This window comes from Amblyomma mixtum, chromosome 8 (genome assembly GCF_055824585.1).
Source record: "Amblyomma mixtum isolate Tamu chromosome 8, ASM5582458v1, whole genome shotgun sequence".
NCBI classification, from domain to species: domain Eukaryota; kingdom Metazoa; phylum Arthropoda; class Arachnida; order Ixodida; family Ixodidae; genus Amblyomma; species Amblyomma mixtum.
The window spans coordinates 127,107,607-127,126,206 of NC_143019.1; the positions used below are offsets into that span (position 1 = coordinate 127,107,607).

Sequence of the window (18,600 nt, forward strand, 5' to 3'; positions counted from 1 at the left end):
AAGAATTTCTCCTCCAAAGAAATTCTAGCCGCCGCGGCCGGGATCGAACCCGCGTCTTTCTGGTCAGCAGTCGAGCACCATAACCGCTGAGCCACCGCGGCGGCGCGACCATTAATAGGTGACAAGATGTGCACCTTAGTCAAATTTATTCTTTACATTTAGCGCATGCTCCCTGAGTTGCTCCTTAGTGCATCGCCCTATCTGCCGGATGTGTTTTCACATGGAAGAGGGAAGGCATACTCCACTGCGATGCGGCCTGGAACGAAGATTGTGCTGTGCCTCATTTGGCAGCCATGCCTTCCATCATTGCCCGTGCGGGAGCAGTGCTTTGAAAGCTTGTTCAGCGCAGAAAACGCCCGAGGGGCACCGTGCCTGTTATCAGCTATCTTGAGGTGGTGTGAAACCTTATGATGATAAGGTACCGCCACTGGTCTGAGCATTTCACGCTCGGCAGCCTCCCTCTTACTTGGCGCTCTGGATTTTTGCCTGTGAATCAGGGTGATGGCAACAACTATCAAGAGCGACAAAGGCAAACCTGTTGCCAAAAGCCTGCGTATATGATTGTCAAAGTTTACGCGCATTTTATGCGCACGCGGTGTTCTGAGGGCCGATTCCATGCATGAGGACGCCAGCCCTTTTTCACTATTTTTGAGTGTACAGACTTAAAAGACAAGACTTCCTTCTTTGCGCGAGACTGGTATTCCTTACATACATGGCTTTCACGTACTTCTAGCGTCAGGTCCAAAAACTGCAGATTATTCTTGTGGTTTAGCACGTGAGTAAAAACAAACCCTTGTCCGTATTGCTTAAAATTGTTGACATAATTAATCGTATCCTGGTATCAGGAGTCGTACGTTAAAAACGCTAAAAAGTCGTCAACGTCCCTCAAAACTTTTAAAGTCTTTGCCGCATTAAAAACAGGGTCTAAGAACTGGTCAAGAGAAGCTAAAATTATATCACAGAGAACAGGAGTAATACAGGACTCAATACAAATACCATTCGGTTGTAAAAACGGCTGGCCATTAAAAAATATCAAAGCGACCTTAAGGTAACATTCCAAAATATTTATAAAATCCCCCACAGGAAGTCAGAAGGAATTCAAGAACGCAATAAAACCGTTTGTTTTTTCAGTCCATGATTTTACAGGATTCAAAAGTTTAGGCTGTGACACCGAATAGAATGAACCCATATGTTTTGAAAAAGCATAACCAATATCTTCATTGCGCTGCAAAAACTGCACAACCTCATGCAATTCCTTTGACCGCAACGGGTCGTTCACCGCTAACAGTTTTAATTTATTCTGCAAGTCACGCTATGGTGCCAACATCCAGGCTTACTGACAATGGTTCTGAAAGGTATGACGTTCTGCGCTGCAAAAAATACCAATAAATATCTGTTTCCACTGTTGTCTATATGCTTTGTGCGTGAAGACAGTTCCAGTTTTTATCAGAAGACTATAAACTTGGTTTTGACTTTGACCCCGCTTTTCTTATATGGCACAACATTTTTTGACACCGAATTCAGCGCTTTTTTTTAAAATGCCCTTTTGTACCACAACAAACTCTCTTGCCTACTCAGCATGCAAAAGGCGCAAACTGTTCACTTTGAAAAAGAAAACCGGTGCTACAAGGATTTAATCTGAATATTTCTTTCCTCCGCCCGTGTTCCGCTTTCTGTTTTTTTGGTTTAGCCCATTGTGCCTTAGCCGGTGAGGGCTGGGCAACATTATTTTCTTCCTTTTTCTGTGCCCTGTTGAGACGCGGGTTCTCAGTTGTCGTTAGGACGCGGGTCCGCTGTCGCAGACCGGCAGGAACAATGACGAGACGGGGAATTGATTAGGAGCAGCATGAAAGAGATATATGTATATATTCAGATATTTACAAGCAGCAGCGAAAAGCACGTTACATGCCAAGATCGATCACTGCAGTGAATGACACGAACAAAGAAGAAGGGAGCCCTCAAATAGAGTCGGCACAGACTCCTCTCCCTTTTCGTACAATCAGGAGCCTCCCGGTGGCTTATTGGCCTGGCAGGCTCGAACGCCATCCTTGGTAGCGTTTCGATAGCTGGCTGGCCGAACGCGCAACACTCTCCAAGAAGACGACGCGCAGTGTGGGAGAGACGCAGGCCTGGACGCCATCCTTGGGAGCGTACCAGTGATCGAAATTCGCGTTCACAACAGCCCACACTAATACATGTATTTAGGTTTACCGGACATGTCGTAGTCAAGAGAGTATTTAGAATGCCCCTCTCATCGTGTACCAACACATTTTTCACGGAGTTATATCAAGGCACTGCACGTTAAAACATGGCTAGAAAAAAAATGGTATTTCTGTGTCTACGAAAAACTGCCGCCTTTGTGATGTTCCAGAAATGACTGAGCATAGTTTCAACGATTTCAGATATCCAATATTGTTTTGCGATATCTTGTAACGGACATTAAAAAAAAAGACAACTTGACACCGCTCTTTCCGATACCTCACCGCACTGCCATCAGTTGACGAACCCTTACACATGTTCATTTTGATATATTCCTCTTCCCCAGTGCAGAGTAGCAGGCGAGAATTTCCGTTTTTCCGGCCGGCCTCTCTGCTCTTCCTATCATTAAGCTTATCTCTCTCTTGGACTACAAAGCCTCGGGAAACTCGCAAGATGAACATTGAGAATCTCTAGTTTCTGCAAAACACTGCTTCGACAGAATCATTGTTAATCTGAAGGAATTGTATTCCCAGATCGAGTTGAAATCGGAGTGGCCACCACTTCTCGTGCAGTGCTCTTCATTGCCCTTTTTATAGTGAATTGTCGCTTAGGTGTCTCGTATTTTGTTGTAGTAAGGATGTGCTTTGTATTGCCGCTTTTTTGGTGCATGGTTGCTTAGGTATGGCATATTACTTATTGTGTGGATGAGGGATTGGTTTCTTCGTGGTTTGTATATAGTTCATGCATATAGAACATAGCATCACGTAATAAATACTATGTTTTAAAAAAAGTGGCGATAACCTAGTAGTCTCGCGCAGCGGCCTTGAAGCTGATGTGTTCGCACTGCAGCGGGTACTACCCCCGTCGTGGATAATGATCGTCGTGGAGGCGTCGGAGAGTGGCGGGGATTGGGAAATGTCGGGACAGTAGCGAAGAACAGTATCCATCATGTAGGGGGGCTCGCGGCCGTACAGAAGAAAGAAGGGAAAGGATTCAATGGTGGTCTGCGTCCCAGTGATATACGCGTAGGTGATGAAGGGAAAGACCTGGTCGTTCATATACATGAACAGTATGTCACTGAGGGTTCGGTTAAAACGCTGTGCAAAGCCTTCGTCTGAGGGCGAAAAGACGAAGCGGTTCGGTGGATTATGCGGATTTCCTTAAGGAGGGCCTCAAGATTGTCAAACAGTAATAGGCATCCATGGTCGCTGAGAAGTTCTTGAGCAGCACCATGGCGAAGAATCTGGTTCTTTAGAAGAAAGGAAGAGCCGTCAAGGGCCGATGCAGACAGTACTGGATACGTTTGAGTGTAACAATTCAGTGAGATGATTTGTGGCCCTGATAATCCAGTGGTGACCAGCGGGAGCGGGAATGAGGGGGTCGTAGAGCTCTGTGCCAGCGCGGTTAAACGGGCGGGCAGGGCAGAGTAACGGCTGTATTTAAGCAGACGAGCTGTGAGCAGGCGTTCTACGCCGTTAACAGGAGTGGGAAGGCCGCACAAATTGGCGAAAAAAGCGGTTCCTACCACGGTAGTTGAACCACAGAAGCAAACGCTTATATTTTTCAAAACGCAGTCTTGTGTACATTGCTGGTCCGCATGGAAAGCAGCGCAAATGGCGGTGCATATATGGTGAGGGATGACCTCTGAACCATTTGCGTCTCTCGAACAGGTAATTGCGACGATACAGCATGCCGTCTCGAAATAGAAATGCCACGGGCTTGACGGAGCAGAGCACGGGAGGAATTATCGGTAGCGGAACTCGGAAGAGAGAGAGAGAGACTCTTTAATGAAATACAGAGAATTTAGCCGGCGTTAAAAAAATCGCTGGCATGCTACTCTGCGTAGAGAGGGGAATTTGGGAGATAAATACAGAAGGAGAGCAGTGTGGAAGAGGTGAAAAAACGACAAAATGCGGCCATGAAATGGGTACTAAAGATGCAATGGCGAGTATTGATGTAACGTATGGAATGATGGAGTGCATAGTCCGACAAATGGGCTGACGAAGTTCACTGCATGAAGAATGCATGAAGGTAACGTGCAAGTGAATTTAAAGCTTATCGAGATCTCCAATGTCTTTTAAATATGTAAATAGAAAGTTCATTGCAAGTCTCTGTTGCCTAAGGCAGGCCAAGGGACCTAAAAGGTGAAAGATGGTCAAACACAGGACACACCTTGGGTAGCGATCACTACATCATAGAGATTGAAACACAAATCAGGCCGATGAAGGGGAAGCTGCGCGAAACGAAGCTGACAGACTGGGACACCCTCCGAAAAGTCCGGGACAGAACCGCTCCGAGGGAGATATCGGATCTAAATCAATGGGTTGAGACACTCAAAAGAGACGTAAACAGTCACACTAGACAGACCCCAACCACCGAACATGACATTACAGACTCGAGGCTGGCCCACATGTGGGAAGCCCACGAGAGCCTCTTGAAGAGGTGGAAAAAACAGAAACACAATAGAAGGCTAAAGAAGAGAATATCGACACTCGAAAAACAGACAGAAGACTACACAAACGAGCTTCAGCGTCAACACTGGGGACAAATTCGCGATGAAATGAATGGAAAGCTAGGATGCAAGAACATGTGGCATCTTCGTCGCCACTTACTAGATCCAGGACAAACAAAGTCGGCGGCACAAGGGCAGCTTAAACGATTGATTCACAAATACCAGGGAACAGCCGCGGACCTAACAGAGGAACTGAAGAGCAGGTACCTTAACACAGACAAAGGGGGTTTATCTCCAGCTTACCAAGGAGCAGAGAACACACAGCTAGATGAGGACATCTCGATAGCGGAGGTATGGAGAGCAATGAGTCAACTAAGAACCACGTCGGCAGCGGGGGCAGATGGGGTAACCAACAAAATGCTAAGGAACCTAGATCTAGTCTCGGTCACGGCAGTCACAGATTAGCTAAATGAGATATGGAAACGAGGTAGTCTACCTTCACAATGGAAACATGCCAAAGTAATCTTTATTCCAAAACCCGGGAAGAAACTTGAAGTGGGCAACCTCAGGCCGATATCGCTAACGTCCTGCCTGGGGAAGCTGATGGAACATGTCATATTAAACAGACTCCGGGAATACGCAGAGGAAAGGGAGGTATTTCCTGAAAAGATGATAGGCTTCAGGAGCAAGTTGTCCACGCAGGACGTCATGCTCCAGCTCAAAGCAGACATCATAGACCCGCCGAACAAAGGGGGCGCCAAAACTATACTGGGCCTAGACCTACATAAAGCCTTCGATAACGTCAAACACGAGGTCATACTAACTAATCTGGCGGAGATTGCCCCTGGAAAGCGGACCTACGATTACGTAAGGGACTTTCTAACCGGCAGCACCGCAGAAATAAATCTAGGAGACATCCAGTCAGAAACTATTAAGCTGGGAGGCAAGGGAACTCCGCAGGGCTCAGTGCTCTCTCCTTTCTTATTCAACCTGGCGTTGAAGAACCTACCGCCGCTATTGAAGACTGTCGAAGGTATAAACCATACGCTATATACGGATGACATAACAATATGGACGCATACAGGAAACGATGGGGAAATAGAACAAAATCTCCAACACGCGATCGATATTGTCCAGGATTACGCGGAATGGGCAGGACTAAAATGCTCGCCAAGCAAATCCGAACTTCTGGTGATCCGGGGGGCTAGGAAACGCGATACCAACGCAGGAGACATTCACGTACTGGTAAATGAGACTCCGATAGCCAGAGTTGACAAAATCAGGGTCCTAGGACTTATAATACAGGACAATAGAAAGAACACAGAGACAATAAACAGGCTTAAGTCCACAATTAACATGACAACCAGGGTCATAAGGCGAATAGCTAACAAAAGACGGGGAGTCAAAGAGAAAGATCTCTGCCGAATGGTTCAGGCTTTCGTGATAAGCAGAATAGTTTACGCCGTTCCCTACCTCAAGCTAGGGCTGGCGGAACAGAACAAAATAGATGGGTTCATAAGGCAGGCATATAAAGCAGCATTGGGGCTGCCCCACTGCACTCCTACGGAAAGACTTCTTAAACTGGGGATCTACAACACCACCACGGAACTATGCGAGGCACATATATTTGCGCAATTAAGGAGGCTTGCGACCTCACCCCCGGGGAGAAAGATCCTGAGCAACCTAGGATTACATGATAGAATTCCGGAAAGAAACGCGCAGGCAAAATTACAGACCAAAGTTAGAAAATTACTCACTATTAAACCACCTCCAAAAAACATGCACCCTGCTTTTCACGAAGGCAGGAGGAGAGCCAGAGCAAAGGCCCTTGAAGCCAAGCTCGAAGGCTCGGAATACACAACCTATGTAGACGCGGCGGAATACGAAGGAGGCGACTCCTTTGTGGTCGTGGCCGTGAACGACTCGGGTGAAACATTAACGGCCGGTTCGGTCAAAACAAAAAACTCAGGGACAGCGGAGGAGGCGGCTATCGCCATGGCAATGGCCAGCACCAACGCAGTCACCATAATTAGCGACTCCAAGGTGGCTATCAACAATTTTGCGCGGGGTATGATCTCCCAGGAGGCAGAACGAATCCTAAGAGATAAAGACTGGGACCAAAGAGAGGTGGAACTAATATGGGTGCCGGCACACTCGGGGAACAGGGGAAACGAGTTGGCTCACAGTATAGCTCGAGGTTATGTCAGCCGAGCAGTGAGCCGGGTTGAGTCCCCAAATATCACGAGAGATGCATTCATATCATTTCACGAATACACCAATCAGTTTAAACTGGAAAGGATGATCTATCCGCCACCAGACAAAACGCTCGACAAAAGCCAGGAGGTAACGTGGCGTCGGCTCCAGACGCGAGCCTTCTTTAGCCCGTCGAGACTAGCACACATGTATCCAACACAATACAACGCTACTTGCAAACAATGCGGCGAGATAGCCGGATATGACCACATTTTATGGAGCTGCAAAAAGGCGCCGCCACCGGCGGACCTACTACCAGTCCCTTCTCTAGAGCGGTGGGAGGCTATACTGGCCAGCTCAGACCCGTTGACGCAAGTCCGGGCCACTGAGTGGGCTCACAAGGTCGCCAAGAGCCATGGGCTCGAAGCCACCTAGTATAATGCCCACTAGGGCTCAGTGCTGACAATAAACGTTTTCCAATCCAATTGTCCATTGTTAGGGGCACTGGGCAGAGCTTCTGCATGCAATGTTCATAGTACGGACGCTCGTTAGCATACGCAGGGCACTCAAGCAAGATATGTTCCACAGTTTCTATCGAGGCACAGTTGTCACAATGCGGACTGTTCATTTGTCCAAAACGCTATCGCAAGCCGTTTGTATATGCAGCATTCAGACGAAGTCGATGATAAAGTGTTTCCAGATGTCGAAGAATTCTGGGTGAAGTCTTGATCTAAGATGTGGGTCGATTGAGTGAAGAAATTTTTACTGATGTGTCGGCAAACTCCAAAGCCGATACGTTTCTTAGGAAGCAAAATTTTTAGCCATTTGGGACGCATCAAATTTCGTGAAAAAAGTTCGAATGTATCTCCGATGTTGATAGCCCCTACGGGCCGCTTCATCTGCTTTTCAATTAGCCTGAATGCCACAGTGAGCAGGTAGCCACTGAAATGTTATGCAGTAACCTGCGGCAATAGCTAAATGATACCCGGTGTCCAGGGAAACTGGCTGGTGATTCGTTTTCTTCAGCAGGTTTGCCAGTATCTGTAGAGATGCTTTTGAATCGGTAAAGATAACCCAACGGCCGGCAGTTCGGCGCAGGATGTACGAAACAGCTTCCTTAATGCCGTGAAGTTCGGCTGTCGTAGAGGTCGTCCTCCGCTGCAGCCGGTAAGAAAGGGCATGGCCTATTGAAGGCTCATAAAGGCCAAAAGAAGAGGTGTTTTTACTAAGACTCGAAAGCAAACGTAGAGGGGCGGTATACAACGGTCTTTCCGCTGCTCGGTGGATATGTCGGCAGTGGCAAACGAGGACAGGTCGTGAGCAGACACCGGTCCAGACGCTGAAGCAATAGGTGGCGACGAGATGGAAAGAGCGTCCGCGTCGCCATGCTTGAGGCCAGAGCGGCAAATGATATGAATATCATAATCCCGCAATCGCAGAGACCAGAGAGTTAGTCAGCCTGACGGGCCTTTCAGAGAGGCCAGCCAGCACAGGTAATGGTGGTCGCTGACTGTACAGAACGGGCGGCGGTAGAAATAGGTACGAAATTTTCCAATAGCCCGAACAATGGCTGCATTCTCTTTATATGGCCTCCGCTTTGCTCAAATTTCGACTGGCGGAGGCGACGACATACGCACGAGAAGCAGCTTTGCGTTAGGTGAGAATGGCACCTAGTGCAATACCGTTGGAGTCTGTGTGAACCACATTTGGTGCAGGCCGGTCAATGTGGCGCAGGATAGATCGCTAAACCCAAAGGCGGCGCGAAGTATCGAAGGCGTCAACGGAAGCAGGCGTCCAAGCGCAGTGGTTCGAGCTCCCGGCGAGTAGCTTACTCAAAGGGGCTATGACCCATGCGTTATTCAAGATAAAGGAGCGAAAGTACGAGCAGAGGCTAAAGAAGCTACGCAGCTGCTTCAGTGAGGTTGCCTTCGGAAATTCAACAACTGCACGAAGTATGGCGGGGTCCTGAAGGATACCGTCTTTAGAAACGACGCCTCCTGAAACAGTGAGTTGTCGGGTAGCAAGGCGGAACTTTTTCAAGCTGAGCTGAAGCCCAGCGTCAGTCAGTCAACTGGGGACAAGCTTCACTCGGAGGAGAGGAAAAGGAAACTCCGCAGAACAGACGACGATGTCATCGAGATAGCACAGACTAGTCTACCACTTGCCGGGCTGTTGCAAAGGCCCAGCGGCATAACGTTGAGCTCTCATAAGCCGCCAGTCGCTATAAATGCAGTTTTTGAGCAATCAGCGTCACCCATCGGCATCTGCGAGTAGCCTGAAAGCAAATCCAGCGAGAAAAATTACTCGGCTCCCTGCAAGCAGTCCAGGGCGTCATCTATGCGTGGCAAAGGATAGACGTTCTTGAGCTTAATGTTGTTGAGCCGGCGGTAATCAACACGAACTCCGATTGAAACATCTTTTCTTTTTGATCAACACAACCGGCGACGCCCAGGGGACAATGAGAAGTCTGTATGAGGGCCCGACAAAGCATGTCGTTCACGTCATCAGAAATGACATGGCGGTCAGAAGCCGACACACGATTGGGGAACTGGCGCAGAGGGGCGTGTGTAGTGGTGTCGATTATGTGCGCAACGATAAACGTGCGGCCCTAGGCACTCTGAGGAAGATAGAAGGAAGAACTGAAGCTCTCGAGGAGGGCGACCAGTTGATCACGTAGCGCGGGCGGAAGCTCAGCGTGAGCATCACGTTGGAAAACCCCGTGTAGTGGCGGATCGGTCGCCACCTCACAAACGCTAATCACATCGATTTCAAAGGAAGCGGTGGTATCTAGAAAAGGGTAGGGAAAGCAGGAATCAAATTCTTCAATACACCCAAGGGATTCACCTCGAAGCACGGCTGACGGGGATTAAAATTGGCTGGCGACGTAAATTGCACTTTGTCCATTGTGCATCATGAGAACAGCAAAGGAAAACAAGAGGCAGGGATGGAAGGAAGGGGCTTATGGGAGTTTTGTTTACTGTGGCCCGGCAAAGAGCAATTTTTTTAACCAAAAAACAGAAAGAAGTTCAGTCTTCAGAACTTACTCGATTGTGTCTCTGCAAAAATATTATACGCTGATGAAACGATTAAAAATACCAAATTCAGAACACTTTTGAAGCGCAACGTGGTGTGAGTCCTTCGCAGGCATTGAGCCTTACCTGGTCAGTAGTCCTGTTCCCAGCCAGCTGTGTAGCAAATGGTATTCACGTCCTTTCGTCAGAATCTTGTTACTTGACAAAACTTCGTGAAACAAGACATCAAACGCTATAATTTATGCACTGTTCAATAAAAACCATCTTTTCCCCGAAAGATATATCACTATTTCACTGAAAGCGATCATCAGTGCTACCTTTGGAGAACAAGAGCCAAACGAATGCCGTTCAGAGTCATTACATTCTCGTTCACCTTATGCTAAAGCTAAATCGCCAAATAGGCTAAGGGGTTTCATTATGAGGCACGTTCTACAGCTCCTGATGCATCTTCACGGGGTCGAATTTTTTTCAAGCTGAGAGGAACTCTGTCTCGCGTCGCGAACTTTGTACATCGACCGACGCTACAAGAACACCATTACAGGGCTTTGAAGCAAACATCCTAGGTTCTTTGTTTCTGACAAAGGCTGTACAGTCTCCCAGAGGTTCAAAATTATGCCGAACAGGTAGCTACTCGTTGGGGATGGTTTTGCCGGAGTACTTTTTACATCAACATCTTAGCCTCGCTTTCTACATTTATTTTGTTGCCCCATCTACAGCTAAGTATGCAGGAGAAATTTGTAGATGTCAGTAGAATTATTAAGCATGTTTTCCTTTGCGCAACTGGAAGCATCCTTGGTATTCACTTCCTACCGCTGGGCTATTTCTACTCAATTTCTGTATTGTCTTACTGATATACTGTTACGGGATTGGAGAAACGCAGGAAGGGCAAGGCCGGAGAACAAAGGAAGAGAGGTTGAGAGTGTTGTGCCCCGCTGGACGCTGATTCCCGCTCGCCGATCGAACCTCTCGCCGCTGGCCTGTTGAACCAGCTAGAACACCCCGGCTATAAAGATTATAGCCGTAACATCTTGGTGGAGGAGCCGGGTAACGATCTCAGCAACAAAACGGCGCAGCAGCAACTGGAGCAGCCCCGCCGGCGTCGTCGCCTTGCCGGCCTGGAACCGCTGACCGAAACCATGCAGTCTCCCGAAGAGCCCACTCTTCGAAGAGTGGACGCCGACACGCTGACGCAGACTGTCTCTCTCGGTTGCCGCTTGCAACGACGGAATGTGACGCCGACGACTTTGACCACTACATCGCATCCGTAGAACCTAAATTCCCCGATGCCCGTACATTCCGCGAGGAGCAACGGAAGGATCAGCATCTCACGTCATTCTTTACCGCTGCGCAGGCCCCTACAACCTCCTGTGCATTCTGTGTACGCGATGGTCTTCTCTACAAGAAGGTCTACTCCGCAACTGGTCTCCGTTTCCTTCTGGTTGTGCCTGAAAGTCTACGCTCATCTGTTTTGCGTGTCATGCATGACGATCCCACTTCGGGACACCTGGGTTCTGCGAGGACACTCCACCGCATCCAAGAGCGCTTTTACTGGCCACGTATGCGCGATACGACTGAGAAGTATGTGGCTAGTTGTGCACAGTGTGCGAGTCACAAACGTTCCACCGGTCCTCCTCCTGGTCTTCTTCACCCGGTGACGCCTCCCAGATCTCCTTTTGAGAAGGTTGGGATAGACCTCTTGGGACCTTTTCCCAAGTCCCATGGCTGCAACCGTTGGATTGTCGTCTGTACAGATTACCACACTCGTTACTGTGAGACAGCTGCTCTCCCCTCGGCTACTGCATTTAACGTCTCTGTCTTTCTGCTGCATTCTGTGATCCTGCGCCATGGACCCCCGCGAGTCGTAATCAGCGACCGTGGCCGCCAGTTCACCGCCGATATTGTTGAAGCACTCCTTCGATTGTGCACAGTGCAGTTCAGACATTCTACCCCCTATCATCCACAAACCAATGGTTTAACGGAGCGAACCAACCGGACACTCACCAACATGCTTTCCATGTACGTCGCTCCTGACCACAAAGACTGGGACTCCATCCTACCTTTTATCACATACGCATACAACACCGCTCAACACGAAACTACGGGTTACAGTCCGTTCTTCCTCCTCTATGCCCGCTCTCCACGACACACCCTGGACACTATACTTCCGTTCTCCACCGACGATGACCCTGGCGTCGCTGAGATCCTCTGCAATGCTGAAGAAGCCCGCCAACTAGCCCGCCTGAGAACTCTCGCCTCACAGGACCGCTCCAAAGCCCGCTACGACGACCATCATCGCCGAGTCACCTACCTCCCTGGCGAGTTGGTCTGGGTTTGGCGTCCACTCAGGAAGCGTGGCTTAAGCCAGAAACTGCTCGCGAACTATACCGGTCCCTATGTCATCTTGGAGCGACTCAGTGACCTCACTTATAGGATTGCGCGCGTCACCGCAAGCGGCCGACGTTCTGCCCGCACAGAACTCACCCATGTCGCGCGGCTGAAACTTTGTCATCCACGTGCCGATGCCTGACTCGCCCAGCGGGCTTCGCCTGCGACGGGGGAAGTGTTACGGGATTGGAGAAACGCAGGAAGGGCAAGGCCGGAGAACAAAGGAAGAGAGGTTGAGAGTGTTGTGCCCCGCTGGACGCTGATTCCCGCTCGCCGATCGAACCTCTCGCCGCTGGCCTGTTGAACCAGCTAGAACACCCCGGCTATAAAGATTATAGCCGTAACAATACATAATACATTCATTAGGAGTGGTAATAGAACTGATAAGAAAAATAGTGACCTCCCGACACCGATACATGATGAAGTCAGAAAGCTAGTTACGTACACAATAGAGGTAAGACAACAATGAAATCCCAATAAAGATGAAGTGAAATTTTGCAGTGATGTGTTCCATACTTCAGGCCGACTAATTTTAATTAAGGTTACACTGCAACAACTACGACTTCCAGCTTGGGAGCCACCCGGAACTGGATCGCACATCTGGCGCAATTCTAAAATGGCGGGTTAAGCTGAAAAAAATAAATATTTGGCAGAGACACTTAGGAGACTGCTTGCATATGAGATTGCGAAAGCGTTATATGTAGAACGGCACAAGGCAGCTGAACCAATAAATGTTCCGCATGCTTTCGGTGCTGCCGTGCCCACTGAGTGCGAAGCCAGCGCGCGAGGCCCAATTGTAGCTTGACTGCACTGTGTTGCCACCTGGAGACCAGATGCACAGTACTCTGCGCCTGTTGACGTAGAATGTTGATGCAGGCACTGCCAAGCGTTGGACGCTGGCGGGCGAAAATCTTTATCCGCATGTCGAACAAACGCTTGGTGGTGATGCACAGATGCGTTGACCACGCTGGCGCGGTAGCGACATGAAATTTGGTTCAGCGTCACAAGATTCTCTGCTGTCCTCTGAATTGCATGCACTGGACAGCGACAGACGGTGGATGGCGGGTTTTGTGCTACTGGTAAACATTATGCTTTCGCATAAGAGGCGAATGCATCGGACATCAACGCGTGCATCATCCAGCAGGCTACTTTAATGACGAGACGCCACCGTCTTTCGGTTCGACTAAACGACTAATTCCATGCGAATCTGTTGGAACATATTTCTTTAATAGTCTTCGCAAAATATCCTACAAGGAGAGGCACTACGAGAAACCCGGGCTTATTCTATATGTTCTGGTTTTCGGTATGTTGGCTCGAAGCTTCGGTGTCCTTGTTTTGCCATCTTGTTCATTTCCGCGTCCACGTCGCCACGTTATCCCTTGGTCGCGCGAGACGTGCGTACTTAATAGTTTAATAGCTTCTACGACAATAGATACTATGGTCCGCGCTTTCCGCACGTTATCTCTAAAACATGCATTCGTCCTTAAACTGAGTGCAACTGAAAGCGGCGGCAGTTGACACCTTTGACAACCGCAGAAAACATTTGCTGCTATGGCGCTGCTGACTTGTTCGTGACCGCAAGACCACTTAACTCAGTAAGGCTTTCTATTGTTAATCGTATCAGCTCCATCCCCTTATCAGGTCGTCCGGACGGTGGAGTTTTTTTTGTATACATGGAGGATGACATCTATCTGTGATGACATTTATCTATGTTGGCCTTTACGGAGGCAAGCGCTGTCTGAATCTGAGAGGTCGTGAAGCTTTCCTCTCGTCTCGGTTTAGACTGGTGTCAGTTAAAGCGCTTGTCGCAATGTGCGAATATGAAAGACCTTTCACAGAGCCAGAGCCAGAGGGAAAGAAAATTCTTGTTACTGAGCTGCGCATAATCCAAAAACAGCGTCTCTCGAAGAAAGGGAGCCCCAAGCCAGCCTCAGCCATGTACATGCATGTCAAAAAAGTACTTTACCTCGACGTACTCTGCCTTATAGATATTTAACCAAGGCGTGAAGCCAATATACATTAAATATCGTCCGTGTTTTTGAAAAGTGGCATGAAGTCCTGAGATAGCAGCAAACGCCACTGAAAAGGAAACGAGAGAAATATCATTAGCGTATTCGCGAGTGCAGTGGCAGAATTGTTAGACGGGCAAATTGTAAAAGCATATGTAGTGAATTCCATGAAAATCTAGCGCGAAAAAAGACACGGACGACACACTTGTGGACGGGACATTCGCCAACTTGGAACTTTATTTTATAAATGCCAATACATCCAATATATAGGCGCCGATCACCACTATCAGTGGATGAGTATGCGCAAAAAAGAGCACAATGAAAGCAACGCGTGGAAAGTAAGGAAAGCACGGTGCCGGGGAAAGAAACGAACAGAAAGTAGACACCACCTACTCCAACTTAAATACTTAATAACTCAGTCCCCCCGGCACCGTAGTTTTCTTATTTTCCAAGGGCTGCTCTTTTGATGGTGCCTTTCTTTGCGCATACTAATCCACTGATAGTGTGGATTGGCTCCTATATATTTGATGGGGTGGATTTTCTAAAATATAGTTGCAAGTTAGCGCTGTCCCATTCACATCTGTGCGGCCCTTATTTTTTTTGCGCGAAGTTTTCAATGAACTGTTACCAACAAGCCCTAACGAAGCTTCTGTTGTATACACGGTGAAACACTGCGCCCAACCAAACGGACATACACATCTAAACAAAAAAGCACAAACAAGACAGCCAAAATAACTACATTTTTCAGCCTAGTGAACTGCGGTCCAACAGCTTCTTCCCTTCTATACGGATAATATTTTTGTCCGGAAAAGTGGGAAGTTCGTCGCACCGCCGTTGTGCAGTCTCCTTCCTCTGTCAAAACGTCGAAACAACTCGTCTCGCACGTGAAAACCGTCTTCAGGTACCCTTCTACACCGATGCTCGCGCGGCCACCCGCGTATACGGCAACGTAAACAGCCACCATTTTCGCTCTCAAATGGTCTGATACCACTTTTTTCTCTCTAAAAAATTGTCTTAATTGGCTCGCATGATTAGGTAAGCAACGTCAACACTTCTGGCACGTTTCAGACGTCAGCCGGTGACGCAAAAAATCAATATGGCTGCCGGTCACGGCCGACCAATAGGAACGTGGCAAATGAGAGCATTTTAGAGACTGTATTGGATTGAGAGCGACTCGTATTCGGGCCCCTGTATAAATCTGTCTCATCTCAGTTTAACTACAATTGGCATGTATACGTTGCCAAAGTACAACGTAAAACAGCAAAACACATGTTGCTAGAACTCATTATAGCACACGAGCAGTATTAGAGTAGCAGCGCAATGCTATTACTCAACTACCATTACTGCAATTTTGCCATAATACCCGTTCTACGCGGAATTATAAGTGGTATTTGTGTCGAATGGTTTTCGACACTTCGAATGGCTTTCGGAACGAACTCAGTTGTGCGGTGCTTCATAACACTTTTCAAACGCCTTCGGAAGCATTCCAAACGCATTCGCTCACTGTATAGCTGCCGCCGTCGAGTTTTGTTTTTGTTCCTTTACTATTTTTGAGCGGAACAAAGATGTGACGAAGACTTCGGCCGCAGAGAAAGCGGTCTCGCATAACACCGACGACAATATCGTCCAGACTAACGACCATGGACGTAAAGAATTCCATCGTTAATACTAATTAACTAGGAGCGGCTCCAAGTAATCACTAAATTTTCTTCAAGAAGTTCTTACAAATTTAGTAATCAAAGAATACGAACATTAAGAGGGTTTTAAATTGGGCTGGGAGGTAGTTAACATGGTCACACATAATTGCGCTTTGAAGTGACTTGGGACAACACAGGGACGACACAAACACTGGTCCGCAATTACCACTGGGTCACGCACTGGCGGAAATAAGTGGCAATGATTCCTCTGATCATTAAGGCGTAGGCACGGAGCTAAACAACAAAATATATTCTATATTTCCACAATCTTGTGGCAGAAACATGGCACTGGAGCAGTGCTCGTCTGCGTTGACCACACTGCTGCACAGGGCGAGGTACTGGAGAATGTACTCAATCTCATAAGTTCCTTGCAGTGCTAAGGAAGGTAGAGACTTTCTTAGCCAATCAGGAGAGCGCATGAAACGTGTTGCTCCGCGACTGGTCGTCCGCTCTTGGCGTACACAGAGGTGGTTTGAAAAGAGCCTCAATCGACGCTGTCTACGTACCGTAAGCGTCTGCACGCTTACGTATGATAAACACAGGCATCTTCAGGGATGTTACGCCACTTGTCGCATTCCTATTTTAACGAGATAGCGTTAGGGAGCTCGTGTCGCTAAAAATGCAGCGTCGCCGTCGAGGCAGCCTTTAGTCAGGAGTGAAAAATCCCCCCGAAATCCCCAGAGAAGCAACCTAGAAAGCAGTTGGGCCAGCTAAGTCACGTGACCTTGTGGCGTCGTCATCACGGGCCCACAGGGTTGTGAGCAAACTGCCCACTGCGGCAGGTGGCCACGATGTTAATTATTGGTCATGGGAGGTTGCTGGAAAGAGCCAGCTGGATTGCACAAATCCCACCGGTGGCAGCACCTCCCAAGGCAGGGCAGTGACGCATCGCTTAACCTCTGCACCACTGCGCCCGGAGTGGTACGAGGACTCCTAGGGATCTGTGAATGTTAATTAAATAATGCCCAATCCTGCATATATGGGCATTAACACATTAGCTATTGTGTCATAGCCTTAAGGCGGAGCTTAAATGGCCGCTCCAAGTTTTAGTTCAGCGTTTTTCAAACGCAGACGCAATGATAAGCTAAGGCCAGTGGCGCCATCTCGTTGTTAGAACGGGAAGCATTTCGATCAACACACCGTCGTTCCTCTTAAGACTACAAGCGGCAGAATCGTCACTCTAAATATACAATAAACCCAATTTATCGCCTATGTGTTTTTCTTTTTTTTCATAGGGGCAAGTGCCCCATTTACGGCCAGTGAACGTACTGCAACTACAGTAACAAAGAAGAATTCTGTCCGAGGCGAGGTATCCTGCTCCGAAGGAGGCCGCCAATTTGGAAACAATGTTTAAACGCACGCAAGACTCGGGCACGCTAAACTTGTTGAACTGGGTACCTAACGCAAGCGTGTGGTAAGGGTCGATATTAAATAGCGTTTTGCGCATGTGGTCTTGAAAGCACGCTGTTCCATATACCAGTATGCCTATTGTATGCTGGCATTACATTGCGTAGCGTCGGAACGCAGCCAGTGAAATCATAGCTGCTTTGGTAGTGCTGGAAGGAAGTACTCAGGTGGAGGCCACCGGCGTACATTATGTAAACAGTCATTGACGATGAAAAAGTTCAAAAGGTGCATAACTGGCTCCCTGAGTCAGTAGAAACCTCAATCGCGCTTTCAATTACGTAGTGGTGGGGTCCACCTGCGAAAAACTGTGCTACCGCACAGTATTTAGCGCTTAGCAACTTAGTGCTTAGGCCACGTTGCTCAGCTCGGAGAGGGCCGGACGAGCAAGTCTAGGCTATCAAACGGGCCCTGGAATTCGCGAGAGGTCATGCTTCACCCGCTTAAAGCGGGTGTAGAAACTTCACTCTTGTAAGCGCTCCCTAACCGACCCAAAATAAAGCATTCTTCTCCTCCTCTTCTGCCTCCATTGAAACGCAGCCACCAGAGTCTGGCATGGCGCACAGTATAGGCGAGGAAAGTTCGCGGTATTTTTCGTTAACATATGTCTGGACAAAAGGTCACCTGTGTGCTATGTTTAGCTAAGATGACACAAAAGTTATCCACTTCTAGCACAATGACACAGGTGTCAATAATAGGAGCTTTTAGCAGAGCTTCAACTCACGGGTGCTAAATCCAACCGGGAAGCTCGGCTGATTGCAGGCCCTCGCCATGATCCACATCTGTTGGAAAGGAAAGTGCTGCCGCACCTGTGGCAAGTCGCGTAGCTGCTTCACAGTCTTCGAGTGGATTCTCCGGGCAGCCCACAATATGATAACTATGAGTAGCATGACACTTGCCCCAGTGAGTGCGAAGACTCTGGCGAGGGCAATCGCCTCTTGAGCCCAAGAGCCTGGGGATAACAGGTGACCGATGTCCCCCATGGGCAGCATCTGCATCGTATCAAATAACAGCTCTCAACTTCAACGAAAACAAATTGTGATGAAAATGGAAAGAGCCTTGTCATATTAGTGATTTCTATTGCAGGACGATCGATGGGTGGCTACGGCATTTTATAAGGTGCCTGACAGATTTATTTTCTTTGTGCTGTTGTTTCGACGCGCTTTTCATATCTTTATGCGTTACTTATCCGGTCGTTTATTAAACACTCCTGCAGCGCTTCTTCTGCT

The 18,600-nt window shown here is 48.2% G+C and overlaps 1 protein-coding gene across 1 annotated transcript in view; it reads right to left on the bottom strand.

The window, feature by feature from the left end:
* The window catches only part of LOC149334261 (cytochrome P450 4V2-like), a 57,800-nt gene extending 39,431 nt beyond the window's left edge, over positions 1 to 18,369 (bottom strand). Inside the window, exons 1-3 of the mRNA XM_089555101.1 lie at positions 18,096 to 18,369; positions 14,227 to 14,340; positions 10,003 to 10,087 (exon numbers count right to left, since the gene is read on the bottom strand). Coding sequence (XP_089411227.1) covers positions 10,003 to 10,087; positions 14,227 to 14,340; positions 18,096 to 18,369 — 473 coding nt within the window. The remainder of the gene's footprint in view (positions 1 to 10,002; positions 10,088 to 14,226; positions 14,341 to 18,095) is intronic.
* Between the last annotated feature and the right edge of the window lie 231 nt (positions 18,370 to 18,600).